At 35.5% G+C, this 22,610-nt stretch overlaps 1 protein-coding gene across 1 annotated transcript in view; it reads left to right on the plus strand.

Annotated features, from left to right (window-relative positions):
• The window catches only part of ARAP2 (ArfGAP with RhoGAP domain, ankyrin repeat and PH domain 2), a 271,525-nt gene that overhangs the window by 191,852 nt on the left and 57,063 nt on the right, over window positions 1-22,610 (plus strand). Inside the window, exons 29-32 of the mRNA XM_071432570.1 lie at window positions 19,024-19,139; window positions 20,336-20,535; window positions 21,320-21,405; window positions 22,105-22,287. Of these exons, the coding sequence (XP_071288671.1) occupies window positions 19,024-19,139; window positions 20,336-20,535; window positions 21,320-21,405; window positions 22,105-22,287 (585 nt within the window). The remainder of the gene's footprint in view (window positions 1-19,023; window positions 19,140-20,335; window positions 20,536-21,319; window positions 21,406-22,104; window positions 22,288-22,610) is intronic.

Consider the following 22,610-nt stretch of genomic DNA (forward strand, 5'->3'; position numbering starts at 1 on the left):
TCCTGATAATCTGATTTGGAGTAAAATTGTCAGTTTTCATTAGTGCTCCATCAAGCTTTATGGATGACTAATACATATTTAGCCAGCTACCTTAATCACTTAAAAATAAACAGTGAATAAAATTGGGATTTTTTTGAGTATATTGAAGATTTTACATAGTGGCAGAGCACACGCATAAGCAGTAGAAGAAGGTTTCAGGTCTACTTGCCATAAGGCTGTTACAAAATTAATGCAATGTTGGGGAAATCCATTTACTTCTAAGAGTACTGAAATTTCCTAAGACGGTTGTCCATCACTGTATAATGTTGCTTGTTTTTAAGAACTGCTAGCTTGGCTTCAACTCCCATGGTAAAAGAATGTATTGGATCAAAAGCCCGAAATAGAGGAACCAGAGCATGGTTATGGGAATTTCCTTTTGTAACTGTAGATTGGCTTTGCATTTATATTTTTATTTTAAATCAGACATGAAAGTTATTTCTGCATTCAGTTAATCCAAAAGGTTGTATAATCAGCATATATCTGTATATATACACAGTTAAATAACAAAGTCTTCTTTTTTGTATGTGTGTGCAAGAAGAAGGTTTGAGGCGACAGTGAAACTGAAAAAGAAAGTATTTTTCAAGAGCACTTGGATCTCTCTTCTTTCAATACTTTGATATACTGTTGAGTTAAATGCAGCTAGAACACTATTTGATTTCTGTTTAATTGTAAACATATTAGTCAGCTCTCATAGGAAACATACTGAAAAACTAGTCAGTAGCTTTGCTTTGCATTTCTCTTTTAAATTGAAGGCAATGTAAAACAAATTTTCCCCATTCCTCTATTATTTCTATGCATTTGCCGCATTTGGTTTAGTTTACTGGTTACTTTCTTTCCTCAGCCTTTTTTTTCCTGTACTTTATTTCAAATATTAAGCTAATTAGCATAGCTAAAATATTAATACTTACATAAAATTACATGGCTGTTACAGCAGTGAAGACCAGAGCATTTCTGAGGCAGTGTAGACAACATATCTTCACAGAAATATTTGTTCCACAAACTTAGGTGCAAACATATGTTAAGATCATCCTAGAATCATCATAAAATGGCTTGTGTTGGAAGGGACCTCAAAGGTCCTCTAGTTCCAGCCTTCCTGCCATGGACAGGGATGCCACCCTCTAGACCAGGGTGCTCAAAGACCCAACCAACCTACACAGCCTTGAAGGCTTCTAGGGATGGGGCATCCACAGCTTCTCTGGGCAACCTGTTCCAGCGCCTCACCACTTTCACAATAAAGAATTTCTTTCTAATATCTAATGTAAACCTACTTTCTTTCAGTTTGGATCCATTCCCCCTTGTTGTGTCACTACATGCTGTTGTAAAAAGTCCTTCTCCATCCTTTAGGCTGCAGATAGAGTCACCCTACAGCCTTCTTCAGGCTGAACAAACTCAATTCTCTCAGCCTTTCCTCATAGGAGAGGTGGTTCATCTCTCTAACCAGCTTGGTGGCCCTCCTCTAATGGGTCTGTGTTTTTCCTGTGCTGGAACCCCAGAGCTGGCTGCAGCCCTGCAGGTGGGGTCTCACCAGAGCAGAGCAGAGGGGCAGAATCCCCTCCCTCCCCTGCTGCCCACGGGGCTCTGGATGCAGCCCAGGACACCTTTGGCTCTCTGGGCTGGGAGTGCCCATGGCTGGGTCATGTCCAGCCTCCCATCCACCAGCATCACCAAATCCTTCTCAGCAGGGCTGCTCTGGATTTGTTCATCCCCAGCCTCTGTTGATACTGGGGGTTGTCCTGACCCAGATGTAGCACCCTGCACTTGATCTCATTAAACCTCATAAGATTACCATATGCCCACTTCTCAAGTTTGTCCAGACCCCTCTGGAGACCATCCTGTCTCTTCGGAGTTTCAACTGCACCACTCAACTTGATGTCATCCTCAAATTTACTGAGGGTGTATTTGATCTCTTCATCTATGTCAATAATGAAGATATTAAGTAACCCTGGTACCAGTGCAGACCCCTGAGGGGCACCACTTGCCGTTGATGTCTGGTGGGTGTCTGAGCCATTGACCAGTACCCTCTCAATGTGACTTTGCAACCAATTTGTTATCAGCTGAACAGTCCACTCACCAAATCAGGGTCTCTGCAGTTTAGAGATGTTGTGGGGGACTGTTTCAAAGGCTTTACAGAAACTCAGAAAAATTACATCTGTGACATGTCTCTTGTTCACCAATGTAGTCATTCCATCATGGCACACTGCTAGGTTACTTAGGCAAGACTTTCCCTTGATGAAGGCAAGCTGGCTCTCTCAAATCTCAATCTTCTCCTCACCTGTTGTCACCAGACTTCCTTGATAGCATATGTGAATTCCATGTCATAATTAGTTAAAAATACCATAACATGCTATTGCAAATTTTTGTTTAGTATATAAATTCTGTTACAAATTTGCCAGGTTTGAAATCCATTTCAACTCAAGTAGATGTGGTTTCTGAATTCAGTCTATACTTCCTGTGGCAGAACTCAGACAAGTAATGTCACAGAAGGATGTTTTTCTTTTTTGGTACATTGCCTAACATGAACTAAGTTGTATGGATATCCTTCTGTGCAAGGTAACAGGCTGGGTTATTCTTTTGTCCAGACTGAAGGGGAAAACAAATATTGCCAAAGACTAGGATTTACCTAATCTATGACAAATATCATCAGGTGAGCATTGGCAGTCACTTTATGATGATTAAAGTTTTCTCCCTGGTTGCAAATCTAAATAAAATGGATTAGTGTGCGCCCACAGGAGACCAAAGAACATGTCTGCAATTCATTAATAAGCCTTGTAGCTGACACTGTAATGTTTAGAACTCCAAGCACTTAAAAACAAGTGATTGATCATAATGCATTTAGCTTGCAATAGCTGGTCATGCAGGAAATGCACAGTGTCCATAAAAGAACCAATTTTGGCATTCATGGATTTCTGTAGTGATGCAGTGGTGATTTTTGAGATTGGGTGGTTTTACTTCAATCTCTGTTGGAGATCATCAGAGTAAGAACCATTATAACCTTTTGAAAATACCCAGAATTTGTAGTACCCCCTCCCTTTTTTCCTCTTCATACTTTTTCAGCTTCCACCCCTTTTTGTACAAAATGCTTAATTCAACAATAGACACTTGCTCCAAAACTGTTATTTTCTGCACAGTGTGGGCTTGAAATGGTAACAGTAGCTTTGATGGCAGTGCAGAGAGAGTAGGTTAGAGTTGCTATTGGACTACTAAAATAATTAGGCCATTGGAGTTTTTGTTAGTTATGCAAAGTGAATGGTTTAAAATAAGAATATAGAGATGATCCTTAAAATACTAAGATCCCTAATATCATTGTAGCTCAAGTGACATTTTAATTTTTTTGGGCCATAAATATTTTGTTTTTCTTTGTCTGTGCTGGTTTCTTCATGTGTTTGGTGCAGTATGGTATTGTTTAGGTAATAAACATTATTTTTGATACTCCACTATCTTATAACTACAAATTTTATTCTAAATAAATGAACCATCCTTATAGCAAAGGAAGAGAATTTATGATTTACAGCTTAGTGTGAATGTGGGGAATACCCCAGTGTGCCTTCTCAGCAATAATTACTGTCCCTAGTTAATAAATTGCTAGGCCAACAAATTTGAACTTAATCAACTCAGACTGAATTCTTACTACATGAAACACTTCAATGCCGTGGTTATTAAATTAAATTCTCTCTCTTAGGTATTTTGCATACAAAGTAACATCTTTTTAGGGATGGCATGTTTAAATCTCATTCATTAACAATCAATATCTTAGATATACTTCCAAAAAACTTCACTCAAAAGTTACTTCCATCTCAGCATGTGGGTCAGGACCCCTCAGAGATACATCAGAATGATTGATTGATATCTAATGCAGGTGAAAAATCTTACATGCACTGAGGAGTAGAAAAAAAATAAACTTTTGTTACCTTCACTTTGGATGGAAGGTTGTCAAAACACTTGAACAGGCCTGGACACTGGTTGAAAGAAGAATGTATTGAGGAAAATACATGGGAAGCTATGATTCAGGAAATAAATGTAGAAATAATCTTGCTTGTATTGTGAGTCATGCCTAGTGATGTACACTAGTATGTTTTGTTTTCAAGCAACTTTTATTTGGTTTGTGTTTTTCTTGGTTCTTTTTTTCCTCTTGGTAGGCCTTTTTATTGTACCTCTGTGGCATTCTCAATAAAATTACTTTAAAAAAAAAAAGCTGATCCAAATAATACAATGGCTGAAGAGTGTGTTTTACTCATGGAGATAAACGCTTTCATTGTTGACTTTGCTTATCCTTTTGGGGATTCTGGTATGCAGTATTTAATTATTACATTACATAGATTTTATGTCCATTTCTTGTTTAAGGTGAGTTAGGCTATTAAAAAATAGTAAAAAAAAACAAACCTGCTGCTCTCTGAGGATATGTCTCTATTTCAGTTAACGCAAAATTGTTTGTCTTGTACTACCCAATGTTTCCAAACTGTAGAGGTTTCTATGCTCTGCAGGCAGAGGGGAATCTATATCCACTGCATTTGCCCACATTTATCCTTGTCTGTGGTTTAAGACCAGTATGCAGACCTGTGTTAGAGATACGAGAGTGAGGTTTAAAAAGGATTTGAAGCAGAGTGGCTGCATTGGTATAATAAATATGGCTTTGTGTCCTGCTTCCTGGTTCACAATCAGCTTGTCTGGCACTTACTTGAGAGGCTCTGCAGGATGTTGTATGTATGATGCTTTTTCCAGCCAAGGGCTGTTATTCCTTGCCATGGGGTCATAAAGAAGTTCAAAGGCAGATAAAATGACAGCAGTCAGCAACAGCAGCTCAGTTCCTGCAACACAGGAGTAATTGCAGCCCATTATTATAATTGGCTGTCGCTTCTTTCCCCTGAAGGAACTGAGCAGCTGCCAGTTTAGTGGGCTGCAAGAAAACTGATGAGACGGGAGATGGGGGTCATAACAAAAGTTGAGAAACTGATCAAGGCAAAATTCATTAGTCCTGGGTAGCTGTAAGAGAAGAGAGGGAGACAGTGCTGTGACTGGTCATTACCAATGCCCATGTGGGAGATGGATTCTGACTTCCAGGTTGGTTTGTTTCACCTTGCAGTTCTTTGTGAAAAAAAAAAAGAGGCAAGGTTGATTCTACGATCTTTCATCTTATTTTATACAAAACAAAGCAGCCACCGAGCAGAAGGCAGGAACCTCTTTATGGGGCTTAACTAGAAAGGGTTGATTTCATCCTGAATAAGTGCATCAGTTGGTTTTTCATGTGTGCTGCAGCTAAAAGGGGGATGACCTACAACTTGTTCAATTTAACAGCAATGTGTTCAATGTGTTGATGTTGACAACAAGGATCCTTAGATACTTGCTTATGGTAAATACATACAATTAGCAGTGTGAGACGTGTCTTTATTGGTGTTTTCAGCAATAAATGCTAATGTAGAAATGGTAGCATGACATGTAGGAATGAAAGGGTTACATCCGCACACACTGTGTAGATGTAACTTCTGTGTTTCAGAAGAAACAAACTGTTTTTTCATCCATCTCTCATTGATGTGGTATGGAATATCAGAAACATATTTCTTAATATGTACAAGTGGGGATGTAGGGGAATTTTACAGGGAGAAGAAAAAGTAAAGGTTAATAGAGTGCACTGTAGATACAAAACCAGAGGATGTTATCACAGTTCTGTGTGATTCTGTGGTGCTCTTCAGGTCTTCTATTTGTGCAGGTCTTTTACCCTCACACCTAAATTTCATTCTCCTATACTGCATGTAGATCTATTTTAAAATGAACCTGAAGAGGCATGTGCAGATTTTGTTGTAGCTGCTTGTCTTTTTAAATAGAAAAGTTAAAGATGCGTTGCATTTTCGGTATTTATGGGGCTGTATAAGGAAAGCTGTTTCTTGTAGGATCTATACACAGATACCTGGGGTGAATTTCCATCTCTTTGAATGTTAGCTGGAGCTTTGCCATTCATGTCAATTGCCAGTTTTTCACTTTAGTGCAGTATTTTGTTTCGTTCCTGAATTCTTCTTCATCCTAGTTTCTTAAATGACACGTTCATGCTGAGAAAATATACCTTCGTGTAAGTTCAGTGTGTTTCCAGATTGCAGCTGCCCATTCCTACTAATTCAGAAGGGTTTTCTGGTAGATTTCCTGTTCTTAAAAATCATTGTAGCATGTTACAACCCTCCTCACCCACAAATGGTACAAAATGCTGCTGCTGGGTTTCTGAATATCCTAAATTGGACTGATTTTGTAATTCTAGTTCTATTTTTACTGTTTGTGACATTCTCTTTTATGTGCTATCTTGATAGATTCATTGCAATTTTGATGCAACTTGTGTGTGCTGAGATGCATCTGCATGGTTTCAGTTCTGAGCCAGCACAGCATTTTTATCACCGTGCTTCCCCATGGCATGAAGTGGGTTCAGTTTGCTGCTCTCTAGGTCAGGATGTTGCTGTATGATCAGCCTGTAAATCAGTGCTTCCCTGTTTGCTTTGGTCACTTTCCATTAACAAATTGCCACTACAGGTGCTGCTCTTCACTGACCACTGACTTGTAAAAGGCATCTTGACTAATCTGAACATAGCAATACGTGTTTCAGAAATTTTTATTTTTTTATCACTGTGTGATTTTGAAGGCTATTATAGCACAACATCTGGGAAAGAAAGAAGTTGTAGACCAGGCCTGTTTCCCCTACCCAAGAACGTACTCTGAGGCACGAGTTAACATTGCTGTTGACAAATTTTGTTTTTTCAGTTTCTCATTAAATTCAGGTGAGTGGGATTTATTTCTTGCTTGTAAGGATTTGGGCCTGAGTGAGAGACTGGAGAAGTGAAATGAATGTAGAAGACAGGTGGAATCAGTATGGTGCAAAGGAGCCATGTACCTGTAGCTTATTGTAGGTCCTCAAAGACCTTCCTGTATTTTTCAGTGGGTGACAACAGGAAGTTTACTGAAACAAGCAGAAGATAAATGTGTAAATGGAGATAATTTGTTAAAAATTTAATATTTAGTGTTCTTTCTATTAACTAGCTGTCTAGATAGTAACGCAGAGTGTAAAGTTTATTTGAAAGATGTATGTGGAGGGCTCTTTTTTAAGGATTTTGCTTTCTTTCTAACTTCTAATCTGTTGAAGTACATTTTTTTTAGAGAATGGTTGTTCCATATTTTTACAATAGTTTGTCCTTTTCTGTTAGATATTAGCCTTTGCTCCTCATTATGAAGAAAATAATTTCATTGAAAGCTTGAATTTGCTTTATTTTTACAGAAGGTGTTTTTAGCTCAAAATTTGTGATGGGAGGTGATATTCATTAAAAAATTAGATTACATTCATTGACAAAGGCGTTGTGTTCGTTTGGAAGGGTATATTAATTCTACACATGGTCCTGGAACATGAGTATAGTGCAGATATTTTAGAGCCAGATCCTTCTTTAGCTGTCATAGTTGCCCATCTTAGCTTTGATAATTGTAAAATCAAAATTAAATAAAAAATCACTAAAATCAAATGGCAGTGGCTTTTACATGGACTCATAATAAAACTTATTTACAATGGATTTACTAGGAATTCAGTAGTCTCTGTAAGTATTTAATACTGTAACAACTTCAGTATTTAAGTAATGGGAAGTATATAGGTTATTTGTAAACTGTATTAATTCTTGAAACTGTCTTTTATATATTTACTTTTATATTTTTTATGTGACATCACTCCCTTCATAGCATAAAGCCTAGGCAAGTATAAAAGTGAATAGCTGCTAAGCAGTAGCTGTATGTGTGTCCATAAGTGATTCTGCTTTACAAAAATTCAAAATAGCTTCTCTGGATTTATCTGCTATTTTCATCTTTGCTTGTCACATACAAACAAATTAGTATGAGTGAATCTATAGCCAGCAGAAGAAAATATTTTTTTTACAAACACAAACTAAGAAACCAATCCCTCAAACAAACAAAACCCCAAACCCACCCCACTCTGTTTTTGGCTGAACCAAATGTAAGGAGGATGTCTAAGCGGGAGACATAATGCTGAAATGACTGAGTTGGGAAGGATTCAGCTTACAAAAAGCTGCGGTGCAGCGTTGCTGTTGTCATGGCATCAGCCCTCTCTTGGTCCAGGCACAGAAGAATGTGTGGCAAAACTCTTGGTGCTGCTGTCCCTTCACTGTTTTACAGTAAGTGTTACGGAAGTGGGAAGAATTCACAAATCATAATATGGTCTCCTTAGGTTGCTGTTTCTAGGCTTCAATGGTAAGTTTATATTTTACATTGGCTTCCAGAAAAGGTCTGAACCTTCATGAAGGCTGACACATTCTTCAAAGTTAATGAATAATATGTGTGCACGCAAAATTTAGACCTATTAAATATTTATTTATGAATTTCAGAAGGAAAAACGTTATCTTTTTGGTTCAGGTAGTCCAAAAATTTCTGAATTTCAAATTTTAAACAAATCCGAAATTTTACAGCATTCGATGCTTCTATCCTGCAAACGTGAGAAATAAATAGATGAGAATTTATGGTGTCTGGCCAAAAGCTTTTGTGAGGGTCTGTACCCTCCTTGGCTTATTTTGTTCCTTTTAAATTTAAGACCATAATGTCAGCTGTTAAAGTGAAACATTTTTCTTCATGGCTCTCTAAGCAGAAGGTATCTAAAATCTCCCAGGCTGGAAGAAGTGGTTAGCACAGTCCAGAGCTCTGCATGTTTCATGTTATTCATTCATTTATTCTTATAAGGTGTGTGGGTATCTGTGTGTGTTTTCAATATACACCATCTCAGAAGAGTAATTCAGTTTGATAGGATCAGAAATTTAAACTGCTCATTTTATCAACATCGGCTGGAAAATACCACAGGGTTTCAGTTATGAAAAAATGGGGTATGTTTGGAATATATTCAGGTAGCCATAAATACATTTTTTTTAAAGATGTGAAAATGTCTATAATAATTAGTGCTCTTTGTATGGTACTCTAAGAACTGTTGAAACTTTTTTTAAAAATTAATTTCCCTTTGTAATTATTTTAAGCCATGCAGATTACTTGGAAATTATGTTTGTGAGTAAAAAACAAGCTTTGGAAAACTTTCTCCATCAGGAAATGCTATTTTTGTTTGTGGTTATTGAAATATTATAAATTCTGTTAGTTATTAATTATTTCTACCTGTGAAATATCACATCATAGAATTATATTTCAGTTTATTGAAGAAGGAGGTAGTAAATAAAATAAGAAGTCTTGATATTTACTGTGAGGACTGTTTGTCTTAACACCTTACTGTTTATAGTCAGTAAGTAAAAGCACTGTGCTTGGTCATTGATACTTTTTTTGTCAATATCAAATTTGTTTATCACCATGGGGAAATTTTGGAGGAAAGCAGACTCTCCATTATTTGGAGGCTTTCTTGGTTCATTAGGAGAATTTTGCCAGTGGGGATGTCATAACAGTTTTCTTCCTTATCTAGTGACTACTGTACTAAAAGGCCAGTCAAAAAGTTTGTCATTTTTGCATGACGGTGGTTGTAGATTTTAAGGTATTGCAAAAATGGTCACAATCTGTCCATCCTGTAGGAGTTCAAACACTTTTCTAGCAGTTTTTCTGGATTATGAATACAAAACAAGATCTTTGGAGAGTATGTAAAGCTTTGGCAAGAAGATTATCAAGATATGAATTCAGAAAATTACAGCTATATGTGGTATCTTAAAATTCACTGATCCTTCTGGTCTCTAGAGAACAGTTTTGCTAAATCTAAGAAGGCTTCCATTTCTGAAGCACTTCCAAAGAACAGTCCAGATGGCTACTTAAAACTGTAATGGTAATATCTATGTTTAAAAATGTCCTTGTATGAACAGGAGTTGCTCTGGGTGCTTATTGCAGGGAAGTGTTTAAAATGGTGTGAGAATTTGAGATGGTGACTATAGGGATAGCTGTTTCAGCTAAATGAAAAAAAAAAAGGTGGAAGGGCTCAAATACTAAAATTGAGGTATTTCCACATAATCTTAGAATTTGCATATATTAAACTGGTATCCCTTTGGGATGAAAAAGATGTGAATTGAGTAGCAAGAAATGGGCTCTAAAATGAAATGAGTTTCTATGTGTCAGAAGTTGTGCATCTTAAGGAACATGATTGCCTCTTTAAAGAAGAGATGATGTTATGAATAGCTATTAGAATTAAAGGTGAAAGCCTTGAATATAGGCTGTACTTGCTCCTGACAGGCTTTGACTTTTATTTACACGTTTATTTAGCTGTACCCTCTTTATGTCATCTCATTATTTTTCATGAAGCAGCAAAAGTAAAGATCATAGCGCAGGCAGCTGCAGTGGCTTCAGCCTCTATAGCTAACAAGGTGCTGATTTCTGAATGAGCTCCAAGCTGCAGAGAAGCCCTGCTGGAAGGGTATTGGGATTTTCAACAGAAGGGAGTTACTGTAGTTGTTCAAACTGGAACTTTGCCTACACTTGTCTTCTGTGTATGTGGTGGGGGAGAGGGGGACATAACACAGAAAGCAGGTTTGTCTGTCTTGCTTGGCTACCTGTCAGGGTATTTGGGAAGACAGCAAAGAAGGTTTTGTGTGCAGTATTACCAGCTTGCTTTTGATGCTTGGTTTTGTGTGCCTCAGATGTGAGATCTTGCTTTCCTACTATGTTGAGTGACAAGAAAAAGAAAGCGTATGTCTAAAGAATGGAATATGGTCTGAATCACACTTTCTGTGTGAGAGTGAAAGCTGAGCTCTGAATTGTGGAATAGTTGAAGAATTCAGGTCCTTTGGTATATTTCTAAAGCAGGAATGTGAATGACCTTTAAGTCAAGAAATGTACTTTCCACTAATAAGTTTAAACTGCTTTGTGTCAAAATGTACATCTTTATGTAGAATTCAGGTTCTTATATTGAACTTAGACATGTTGTTTCTGAAGTACATAATTTGCATACATACAAATTATTTGTAATGGCATGGTTGAAGCATGGATTGTTTCTTCCCTTTTAGCATGTTTCAGCACAGATGAGAAATGTATATATATTTGGAATTATGATCTTTACTCTCTGTTGTCTTATTCTCTCTTTGTTTTTGAGGATTAAGAAATAGAAGCTTTTAATTTATATGTTTGTGTTTGTGGCTGGTGACTTTGAACATCCCCTTACAGATTGCATCATCTTGCCTCAATTCACTGTGACCATACTCTAAAGCCTTTTCTTATGGGACTGGGTAGTAAAGATGTAGACTCTTGTGTTCTCTGTTCTGATCTACTTAAGTCTTGCTAAGACCTGAAGATTCAGTGGCTGCTGTTATGTTTAAATTGATCGAAGCCAAGGATCTATCTAGAGTAAAAGCTTACTTGGGGTTACATGGGGAGACAAATGCTCCTCTGTTATTTAAACCTAATTTTTTGAAGAACTCAGCTAAAAACCTTTGGTAACATTACCTCAGTTACAAATTTTTGCCCCCCCTCTAATCATGGGAAAACTGGTCTTATTTCTAAGACCTTAATTTCACCTGATTATAATATTGTGTAGTAGATACTATAATATGCTATTTCCTTCCACAGGATCACTGCCTCTTTCAGTGCATTGTCTATTTAGTAATTGTTTGATAATTTCGATTTCTTTTCATGGTATAGCCCATGCCTTTTTTGTAGCACACTGTTGAAAAGTGCTTTACATTCAAATTATTCCTTCACTGATAAAGGAATGTTCTTTGAGGAGCAGTGAGGAATTTATTTTTCATCAGTTCCTGTAAGTTAAAGGAACATGATTGTCTCCTCCATGTGACCACACAGTTCTGAGAAACAGGATTGAAATATCCATATATTTAGCATTCTCTGTTTTTCTAGTCTTTTATGGGTGGTTGGGAGGGAATAGTTCTCTGTCAAACTATATCTGCTCAAAATACTGCTTTCATAGGTCTTGGCTGGAGTTCCAATTGCTCAGCAGTTCTGCAAATCAAACCCTGGAGCATAAAGTCAGATACTAGGAAATGACAAACGTACAGTGAAATGACTGTATGCTAAGGCTTTGATTTACACTGAGTAGAAACTGGAAAAGGCAAAGATAAGAGCTAACTCTCCAGTATAGTATTTAGTCACTTCAATTATGTGATCCTCCTCGTCTTTTTTTTGTATTTTGCAGCCCATAAAGGAAGGGAGCTTTCATCTTCATGTGTCCTAGATCCATCCCATACAACAAGCAAGGCATGGCCCTGATGGTGCATAATCAAGCAATATAAAATTGTATTGATATTGCAAAATACATACATATAACTGCTGAAGTGAGGATTCTGAATTGCTCCTGTAGTAAGTGAATAGAGAGATCTCTAACTTAAATGAGAAGTACTATCTAAGGTTGTAACTACCTTAGAGTGTTCCTCAGGAATGCGTTTTTTTAAAGTAATCTCTTAGTTATTCCCACTTCTTATGTACTGGCTTTCATCATAGAGCCATCTCAAAGTACAGGTATTACATTTTTTAATAAAATAATGATGTGGAATGATACAGAGAGGGATGTATTCCAGCAGCATACTCAAAATACTGCAGGCAAGCTTATTACATGGCACTGACTAGAGCTAGTCTAAGTGGCCCTTCTTGTCATTTGCTGTCTCCTTTGTAACCACCAAAATTTTGGATGCCAGGTTGTCATTATCATTTTTTTTTCAAAAGTAGCATGAATCATTTTCATTCTCTAATGGGGGAAAGAATTTTTTTGGTTAAGTGAAGAACTTAAAACTGATGATGTGACTACCTCACACAGCATGACAGATGAACACCCCGTTACAGTGCTAACATGCACAGAACACTGGAATTTTAGCATCTCCTTGCTCATCAGGGCTTGAGTTAGCAACCTTCATGTTCTTTTAACATTATTTTTGAGTGTGTAATTATATACTGTATGCATCCCTGTGGTTGTATTTTGGGACCTCATTGTAAGGCAGTACCTATGTGGGTTTTGTATTACAATCCACAATATGTAACTCTCACTGGAAATCTGTATTAAAAGGTTTTGGGCTGTGATGGAGGATGTAGAGAAGCCTGATGAAAAAATAAATGGGGGCCCTAAGCTCAGTACATATAGAAGGAGAGGAAATCAATATAAACTTGTGTAAACTTAATATCATCAAAGCAATTTGCATTACTAGTCACTCTTTCTTAAACTCTTTAATATATAAAAAGGTCTTAATTTTTTTATTAATATGGAAGCCAGTTTTTTCCCATATTTCTGTTGCAGAAATTAGCCCTCCTTAATAGCTGGAAAGGCTGAAGTGTAATGCCTCCAAATAATGAGGAGAGGAAAGAAACTATGCATACTTCATTTGAATGCTTCTAGTTCTGGCTTTTACTCTCTCTGGAATAATTTGGTTGTTTGGAAGGAATCAAATACCATGGGGTAAGAAGGAAGGAAAAGACTAAATCGTGCTAAATTGTTAAGGGAATTTTCAGATCTTGCAGGAGTAGTGTAGTTGTCACAAACTTCGTGGTAGCTTCCCCAAGGTAAATCTAAAGAACTGTTGCAAATTAAATGGTAAATTCAAGGAACCATGTAAGGTCCTGTTTTGGAACTCTCTGATCAGAGATATGGTGATTAAAGGTCAAGATTGTTCTGAGTATGGGCAGGAGGACAAGAGTAATTTTAGAAATATGAATAATCTTTTTATAAATTAGCATTAGGGTGGTATGAAAGATAGCTGTTAAAAAGGAAACAAAAAAGTGTGCATTTATAAATACAATACACATTTGTGTGTGTAAATATATCTTTATATGTAATATAATGTTCTTGATTTGTTACCTCTAATCACTGTTAGATATCTATCTGTCTGTCTGCATGCACACTCTTAAATATTGGATGTCCTCAAGATCTGACAGCCAAAGGACTAAAAAAGCAAATTCACCTGGATCTCATAATACACAGGAAGGAAACTGATGTGCAGTGAGAATACTCAGTTGATGTAGAATTTCCAAAAGTGCTATGTTCCCAACATATATCAGTGCTATTTCTGTACTTCAGAGTTCTGTACTTCTGTATTCTTTTTACTTCAAAACAAGCTACAAACATACATTTATATATTAAGATAAATACTTATGTATGTATATGCATGTGTGAGTGTGTAGAAACATAGCCTCTTGAACTCATGTCAGCAATTTTCCTTTTTCTCTGCTGTTGCCATTATCCAGTTAGTCCTCTACCAAAAAAGGAGATAAAAATATGGATTGATATTTCTAATATGAAAGTAGTAGTTAGCTAACTTCTTATTCGCAGTATTTCTTTTATTTCAGTATTTTAAGTTAGTTCACATTTTATTTTTATGTGAGAAGTATGGGTAAAGTTATAATTGTGGCTGCATTTTTTGGTTTAATTTCTATGAGATGTTTTCCTGATGCAAATTTTTTTTTTTAAATCAACTCCATACATTGGGGAGCTAATGTTAGATCCATGAAAGACAGTATGCAAAGACATAGAGCTCCTGTGTTCAGATGAATTTTGGTCTGACTAAACCAATAAGAATGCCAGCCCTAGTGTACTGGAACAAAACCAAGTGGAAGGGAAAAAAATAGAAAAAAAATTATCTTTATAGGTAGCAGAAAAGAATTTTTAGAAGTGTCGTTTTTTGGAGAAAGTGTTTACTGAGAGTCACAAGGTTCAGGCTCTGATTACAAATTTATTTATGACTTGCATGGAGAAAGGTGTCCAAGTCTGTCTTTTTAAGACAACATACTGAAAGTTAGGCATCCAGCAGGTCTGAAAATTTCACTTGTTCGGATATAGTTGCATGATTTTATACATATATACTTTAGTGTTTCTTAGCCTTGGTGTTTATTTCTGTCTGTAAAACAGTGGTGGTATGTTAGAAAAGGTATGAGACTAATTTTGAATCTCCATGAATTTCATCCAAAATAGAATTGAAGAAATGTTAGTAAAGCCTGTCATGGGGCAGCTTTTGCCTATGAAAAGATAATGCATAATAAAGAAGACAGTTTTGTACACTTAGAGGCACTTTATAGATACATGTTAAAGGTATGTTTAAAAATAAAAGTTAAATAATTTCATGATTTATATACAGATGACAGGTTTTCATAGGTTATGAGTTTTTCAGACAGGGGTGTTAATGACAGCAACAATTCCACATTATAATAATTCACCTTTCAGGAAGGAACAACAGCTAATCAGAAAGCCAGTACTCATTTTTGTATTTTTAGCTTTCAGTTAACTGTGCTGTTTAATGAATACTTTTGATCTATTATTATATCTATAAAGAATTTTTTGGGGTTTTTTTAAAGCTCTTACTGTCAACTCATTTTTCAACTTTTCTTAGCATTCATACAGATAGTATAACTATAGACATTTAAGTTGTATCTATATTTAAATTTTAAAAAAAACCCAAACCAAAAAACCCAACCCTTATCTTTCTGTGTGCATTTTTGAATCTTAAACTTTTCTTCCTTTGTCAGAAATCGTAGTGCAGTTCAGTGTATCTGAAACAATGAGCTTTCAGTGGGTAGAAGCAAGACAATTCTCATTCTGAAAAGATACTGCTTGCTTTTGCTGTCGATATTTTTTGTATAGTTCTTGAATAGCCCAATTGTCCTTCTGTGCACTCAAAGTGAATGAATTCATCTTTCAAAGTGGAGCACTTCTTTCTTCCCTGTACCAATTCCCACTTCTGTTTCTGAAGTAGAGAAGAAGACTGCACTCCTGAAAGCATACAATTCTGACACTGAAAATTAGATTCTACTGTACCTGTCACTCACAAAGCCAGGTCTATGCCAAGTGTTGTGCAGGTACCCTAAGGGGTTTGTTTGGACCATTATGGAAATAACTTCACTTCAATGTCCCGATGAAATTGCTTAATTTGCCACCATATTCTGTTCTGAAAAGTAGATTCAAATTTCTTAACATTTCTGACATTCCTCACTCTGGAATTCAGTATTGTAAGTTCTCATGCCCTTGCTGAATGTAAAGCATAATGAGTTACTCTTTCTTTAATGGGATTGTTCAGACGCTGGGCACTTGTGCAAATTTTGACAGGTTTGTGCTGCACCTAAAGGTAAAGACTTTCAAATTAATGTACTTTGTTTCTAGAGTGCTTTCTTGGTTCTGTATTGTTAAATGAAGTACTACAAATTTTGGTGTCTGTTTTCACAGACATAAATATTTGTGTGTGATCTTTGTGGCAAGTTGCTTCCATGCAGCTTGATCTGTTTTGCTCCAAGGAAAGGTGGTGCAACCAGCTGTTTGAAGGCCGAAGAAGCAGTCTGAAAGGAATACAGAGTAAATATTTTCAAGAAGGAACATTATGGAATAAGGAGTTAATGAAGTTTAGTTAATGTTTCTTTCCTCTTATGTCATGTAATGAAATTCTCAGTTGTCAGGCAAAAAATTGAAAATTCTCAGTTATCAGGTGGCAATATACATATACAAAAGGACTTCCTTTTATTACAACCAATATTTGGGAAATTTATGAAGTAAGATCCTACAGAGATCTCAAAGCATGTTGTTGTTGGGCTTTTAATTCTTTGAGAATGTGTCTGTCAGTGGCTATTAAGTATAATTTTCTTTGCTGCAGCTGTTTGTTTAGGGACTTTTAAGTGCATAGATTGCTGGAAGCGTTTTTGGGAAGATGAGCATGTGCATTTTCTTATTTGCATTATTTTTATGACCGTCACCAGTAGGAAGTGCCTAAAGGGAAGCTACTCTACAGGGGAACTTTGATCTGGCTCAGTAAGGTAGTTATTATTTTGGTTGTCTTTGTTAATCATTTACCTTCAGTGAACTTTAATCCTGACCTAGAAGTGTATTGAACACCTTTTAACCATGGCTTCTGGTGGTTTTTCAGCTGTTATTTAATAAACAAAGAATGCATTGCACTGTGCAGGTTCAAGGATGGGCTTATTACCTCTCATTAAAAAATCAGGATTTCTTAAGGCAAATTATTTAAAATAATTTGAAATACTTGAATCAACAAATGAAACTTGCAACCATTTACATCTCAGAAGCATAAACCATTTAATTTTACAGAGGTAATGGTTTTGGGTTGTTTTGGTTTGGTTTCTTTTTTTTCATTTCACTGATAGAAATTAAGGTTTTGTATTTTTCTTTCCTCAGTCTTTTCTTTTTCATTATTTCATGCTCCTCTTTTTCTCACTGGTGATGTGAAGTTAAGAATGCTTCACTGCTACAGAGGATGCTGTCAAGTTCACACTCAAAATGAGGTTTTTCTGCCCACTCTTTTCCCGTACAGGGTGAATTAGGGACTGTGTAGGCTTAACAGAAGTCTCTGCTCTCTTCTGAGGCAGGTGTGTCAGTATGAAACCCCTTGATTTATGCACAAAGAGAGTAGGGACTGAAGATGAGGGGAGAGAATAAAAATGCCTAGGTTACAGAATAGGAGGGTAGAAGAAAAGGGGAAATATTTAAAATTATTTCTATTTTTTGTCTATTTTCTAAAATAAATTATATGAGGAGTGGCTAACATAGATTACTTATTGAAACACTTCTACATTTTAAAAAGATTTGTGTTGAAATTCACACCTAGTTCCCCACTGCTACTGTCAAAGGTAATGGATTGTAAAAAAACCACACAAAAATTCTTAAGAAGTCTGGCAAGGAAACATTAGCTAAGTTATCTCACAGTATATTTAAATCGTAGGATTTTTGTCATTCTAAAAATCTCATCTTTTAGTGGATGTTGTTATGCTTTCTGGGGCATTATTCTATTCAATGCCTCGTGTGATACAATTGATACTTCTACTTGTGCATAGACACACACATATATGTGGCTTTTGTCAGATGTAGCCTTAACAATCCTGCCTACAATGATAGTTTTATTTGCTCATACCTGAAATAGGGAAATAAAATTAAAAGAGTTTTGTGAAGTATGTTCTCCATAGTTCTTGGTGTCTAAAAATTTGTGAATCTTACAAACAGAAACTTGTCACTGATGAAGGTTTAAATATGTATTGACTAGAAAAACAATCCTCTCTTCAGAGGCAGGCAACTCTGAGGCTTTTACCCTTCAGTGCTTTTATTTTTATCAGTCTGTACCCAACTACTTGTTATGTGAGAGGTAACAGTGAACATGCAAATGGTAAGATATATGAATTTGGTTCTTTGCGTGGGTGATACAGCTTGGTTTTAGTTCTGATTTATTTACTATTCTCAAGACGTATGCTAATATTTCTAGAAATTACACTTGTGGAAGTGACTGCCTTGAGATCAACATGTAAATAAATTTAAAGAAGGAAATGCTAATGGTATTCCAAATAAATAAGAAATAACATATGTATTCATCCGATTTTCCAAAATCCATACATTTTGAGAGGCCCTCACAGGAGCTTAGTGTGAGCTTACATTTTATTTCCCAATTCTGCCAATACAAAAGTTATTTTTTAGTACATTTTTCCATGCATTAAAAAAACCCCAAACGATTTCACTTGTTTCACTTGTTCACGTAAGATAAAAATAGTTTGTTAGAACTGAATCACAACTAGCTCTTTGTCTATTTTAGCTGCTGTATAGAACCTTTTTTCAAAGACATGTTTAGTTCATGTTCTACACCAGAAGCATGAGGAATCAAAGGTTTAAGAAAGAATTTCATACACATTTAGTTTGTTAAAACACTCAGTCTTAAAGCAAGGAAAACTGCTGTCAGTTAGTTAGAAGGATTTAGATTTATAAAGTTTATTTAGACACTAAAGCATGATTTAAGCCAGATCCTTCCAGAATTTTGCATTTACCTTTTAATGCAATCTAGTGTTTAACCTTTTTTTTTTTTATTCTTTCCTTTATTAATAGTTCAATCATGCATTTTTACTCCTACCAACAATCAAGTAAGGTCATTATAGCAGTTGGAAACTTTTTGGTTGGACAAAATTTAGTGGATGTTTGTTTATCCATTAAAAAATTAGAAGTGGCTTATATGTTATGGTAAAGATGTCTGTTACTGATCTTGTTTTGTTTGAACCATGATGAAATAATTTTTCTTTACATGTTTTATTCTTGAGTGATAACCTTCTAAACCTTTATTACCTTTTTCCTAGGACTTTAAGACAGGATTTGGTATCACTTTAATCCCTATGAATGTGGCAAATGTAAAACAAGTGGATCGGGCTGCAAAGCAATCTTTTGAAATAATTACTCCTTATAAAAGCTTTAGGTAAGAACTTGAGTATTTACTTTACAAAATATGCAATTAACTAAGGCACTAAAGAAATACTGGTTTCATACTGCAGTGCTGTAGCTAGTTTGGATGAAAAGGTAATGTTTTTATTGAGGATGTTCAGCAGTGTTTAGAATAATGGATGTTCTTTGATTTGTTTAGTTGCGTGCTTCATCTCTTAGTTCCTGACTAGGCATACTATGCCCACAGGTTTGTACTTTTATGTAGCCTTCTTTGTTCATTCTGTGCAAGGGAAGGGCAAAAGGAAAAAAAAAAGAGAAATGAATTCCTCCACTTTCACAAATTGACTTCATCCTGAAGAATAATAAACTTCAATAGTGAAATAATGCTACATCCATTTAGTCGTATGCATTTTATTTGAAAAGAAGCTTTCATGTTCTATCGCTTGTAGAAATCCTTGGTTGAAAGTAGTTGAATGTTTTACTTTGGCTGATTGCTGAGACTTGTAATGATTTTTAAGAAAATGAAAGTACATGCTAATAAAAGCCTTTTGTTAAGTGTTGTAGTGTTTCTTAACTGAAATGTTGTAATGAAGGAGGAAATTTCTTTGTTCTCCTGGGATTGTTAAATGTTAGGAAATACTTTCACTCTCAGTCAGCTAGCAGCTAAATTAGTCTTGATCAGCAATTTGAATCTGTTGCTAGTTGGTAGATAGCTAGTTCTTTGATTTTTTTCTTAAGACATGACCATGTTGATTTATTTTACTATTAGTTTTTAAAAAGATAAATTTAAATGAAAAGCAATTTTTTTTTAATTCTCAGTAATTTTTTTAAATTCTCAGTATTTTTTTTTAATTCCGAGTTTTTTTAATTCTCATTTAATTCTCCATGTTTCCTTATGTCATTCTATGCTTTTGTTAAAGTTCAATGTTTAAGTTTGGTAATTGGTAACATAAAAAGATTGAAATTAACTCAGGGATGTTACATGAATGTTACAAAAGCTATGTACCTTATACTAGTAGTAGTTTTGTTGAAAACAATGCTAAAACAGAGGGAGTTTCATTGAATTTAAAAATACAAAATAATACATTCTATCTTAGGATTTATATCTGTGTGGAGGAAGATTTTTGACTGTGATTTCGGGTGTAAATATAATAAATAAGGAGGCTGCAGACCATGTTTAATTGGGCTTTAAAATAAAGATCAATAACACAGAAAAGTCAATTGTTTCAGCTTTACAGCAGAGTCAGAAAGAGAGAAACAAGACTGGATTGAAGCACTCCAGCAATCAATAGCAGAAACTCTATCTGATTATGAAGTAGCTGAGAAGATTTGGTTCAATGAGTCCAACAGGAGCTGCGCTGACTGTAAAGCTCCCGGTCCTGACTGGGCATCCATCAATCTCTGTGTTGTCATTTGTAAGAAGTGTGCAGGTAGAGTAATTAATGACAAGCTATGTGCATTCCACAAAATGTCATATTTGCATATCTATGTATGTCCTTGAATTGGCATTATTTTTTGGTTTGTGGTTTTTTTTTAAATTTTTGAACTGTTATTCTCGTAGAAGTTTTGAGAAAGAAAATGTAAGCATAACTTTTTTTTTAATACCAAGGTCAGCCTTATTCTAAAGCACTTCCATGCATAAATGACATGTCTGTGGTGATTGAGTTCTCTCAGGTGAATCATCCTGCACAATTAGTGGAAATTAAGACACACTAAGACTTCATGGGAAAGGAATGGTTTTCGCAAGGCTAGATGCCAAGGAATAACAATTTTCAGTGTATAAATTTTGGGTATTAATTTTTTTACATCTGCACATATTTTACTGCCAATAGGGATAGCTTTTTCAGATACTACTCAAAATATATATACTTATATATGTTTTGAGATATACTCAAAACATTGTCATGTTTTATATTGAAATGCTTAAGCTGTAGATTCAAGGAAATAATTTTTAATTCTAGGCTTTCTTTCAAACCAAACTATCCCAGAAATAGTCTACATGAGACAGCCTATTTTTTTATTCATTACTATCAAATAAAATTAACTTTTTTTTAAAGAAAGATATATTTTTATTTAAATTATTCAAATGTCAAACCCAACCTTTTGTAAAAATAGCAAGTAGAATAAATCTGCCTTCATCACATTTTTTTTTATCTAAGCAGAAGAGAAACCCTGTTTAAGTGGCTTAGTTAAGTAATGCTGTTGGATTTTCAGGACAACACAGGTCTTTAGGACCAAGAGATTCAAAGGTCCGGAGTCTAAAAATGGATGCAAGCATTTGGAGCAATGAACTTATTGAGGTATGTTGTGATATTCTAACTCTTTTTTCCATCTTAAAGCCTACTGTATGAAAGGGAGGTATTTACTGCTTTACTCACAAGAAAACTGAACATACAGCTGCTAAACAATATGGTGCTGTTACGGTAAACTTGATGTTTTTGATGTTTCTGTGCATCATGTATCTCTCTGGAATTCCAAATATTTGTTTTGCTAACAAAATGTAGTTTCTCTTAGTATTTCTCCAAGTACCTAATATTTTGGGGGAAAAAGAAATAAAATGCTTTTGGAGAACACTCAAGATGAAGAAAGGGGAAAAGAGAGGAAACTTGTCACTACCAGTTTAGCTGCTTGGGATGTTAAAAAGGGGTGGTGGTAAACAGTGGTCCTGATAGAGAGGGTTGGAGCCATCAGTTTTTTCTTTAAAACACATGCTAGTCTTCTCTGAACTTGAACTAATATTTTCTAATATATAATGAAGTGTTATAACTGATTAACCTTTTAAAGCTTGGCTGCTATTGATGGTAAATGATAGCTGCTGGCTTTATTATTCATTTGTAGATGACCATAGGCAGTGACTGAGAGAGGCTGCTGTCACCAGAAGGAAATTTTCTTTTCTTTAATAACTTTCTTTTTCAACTTTTAGCAGCTGAAAACTGTTCAGAGGCTAGCTTCATATCCTTCATACTAATTTGCTAATTTATTCCCTGCATCTCATCCAGATCTTTCTTGTCATTGGAAATAAGAGGGCAAACAGTTTTTGGGCTGGAAATCTTCCTCCAGATGAAGAATTGCATATTGATGACCCTGCAGAAAAAAGATTAGCATTCATTACACAAAAATACAAAGAGGGAAAATTCAGGAAAACACCTTTCCACTACAAAACCAAGGAACAGTTGAATAAGGTAATACAGCATGGTTAAGCCAATACCGTGTTTTGGATTGTATTGTATCTGTGTGCAATTTGGTCACCTTGTTAAACTGGTAAGAAATTAATTCAGTGTCCTGAGTGACATTCTGACACAGTTGAATAAGGGTTATTTAGGAGCCTTTGCAGTAGTCATTGCAAACTACCTAGTTTATTCTTTTTCCTGTTAGTTTATTTGAAGAAGGTTATTGTACTTCTTCCTATGTTTTCCTGAGCCATCAAAATATGTATCTTTATTTTAATGTAACCATAGTCTAGGGATGCAAATTTCCACTTCACTTCTTTAGATTATTTCCTTAT

Source organism: Agelaius tricolor, unplaced genomic scaffold, assembly GCF_023055355.1.
Source record: "Agelaius tricolor isolate 1412-34295 unplaced genomic scaffold, bAgeTri1.0.p SCAF_8, whole genome shotgun sequence".
Lineage (NCBI taxonomy): Eukaryota > Metazoa > Chordata > Aves > Passeriformes > Icteridae > Agelaius > Agelaius tricolor.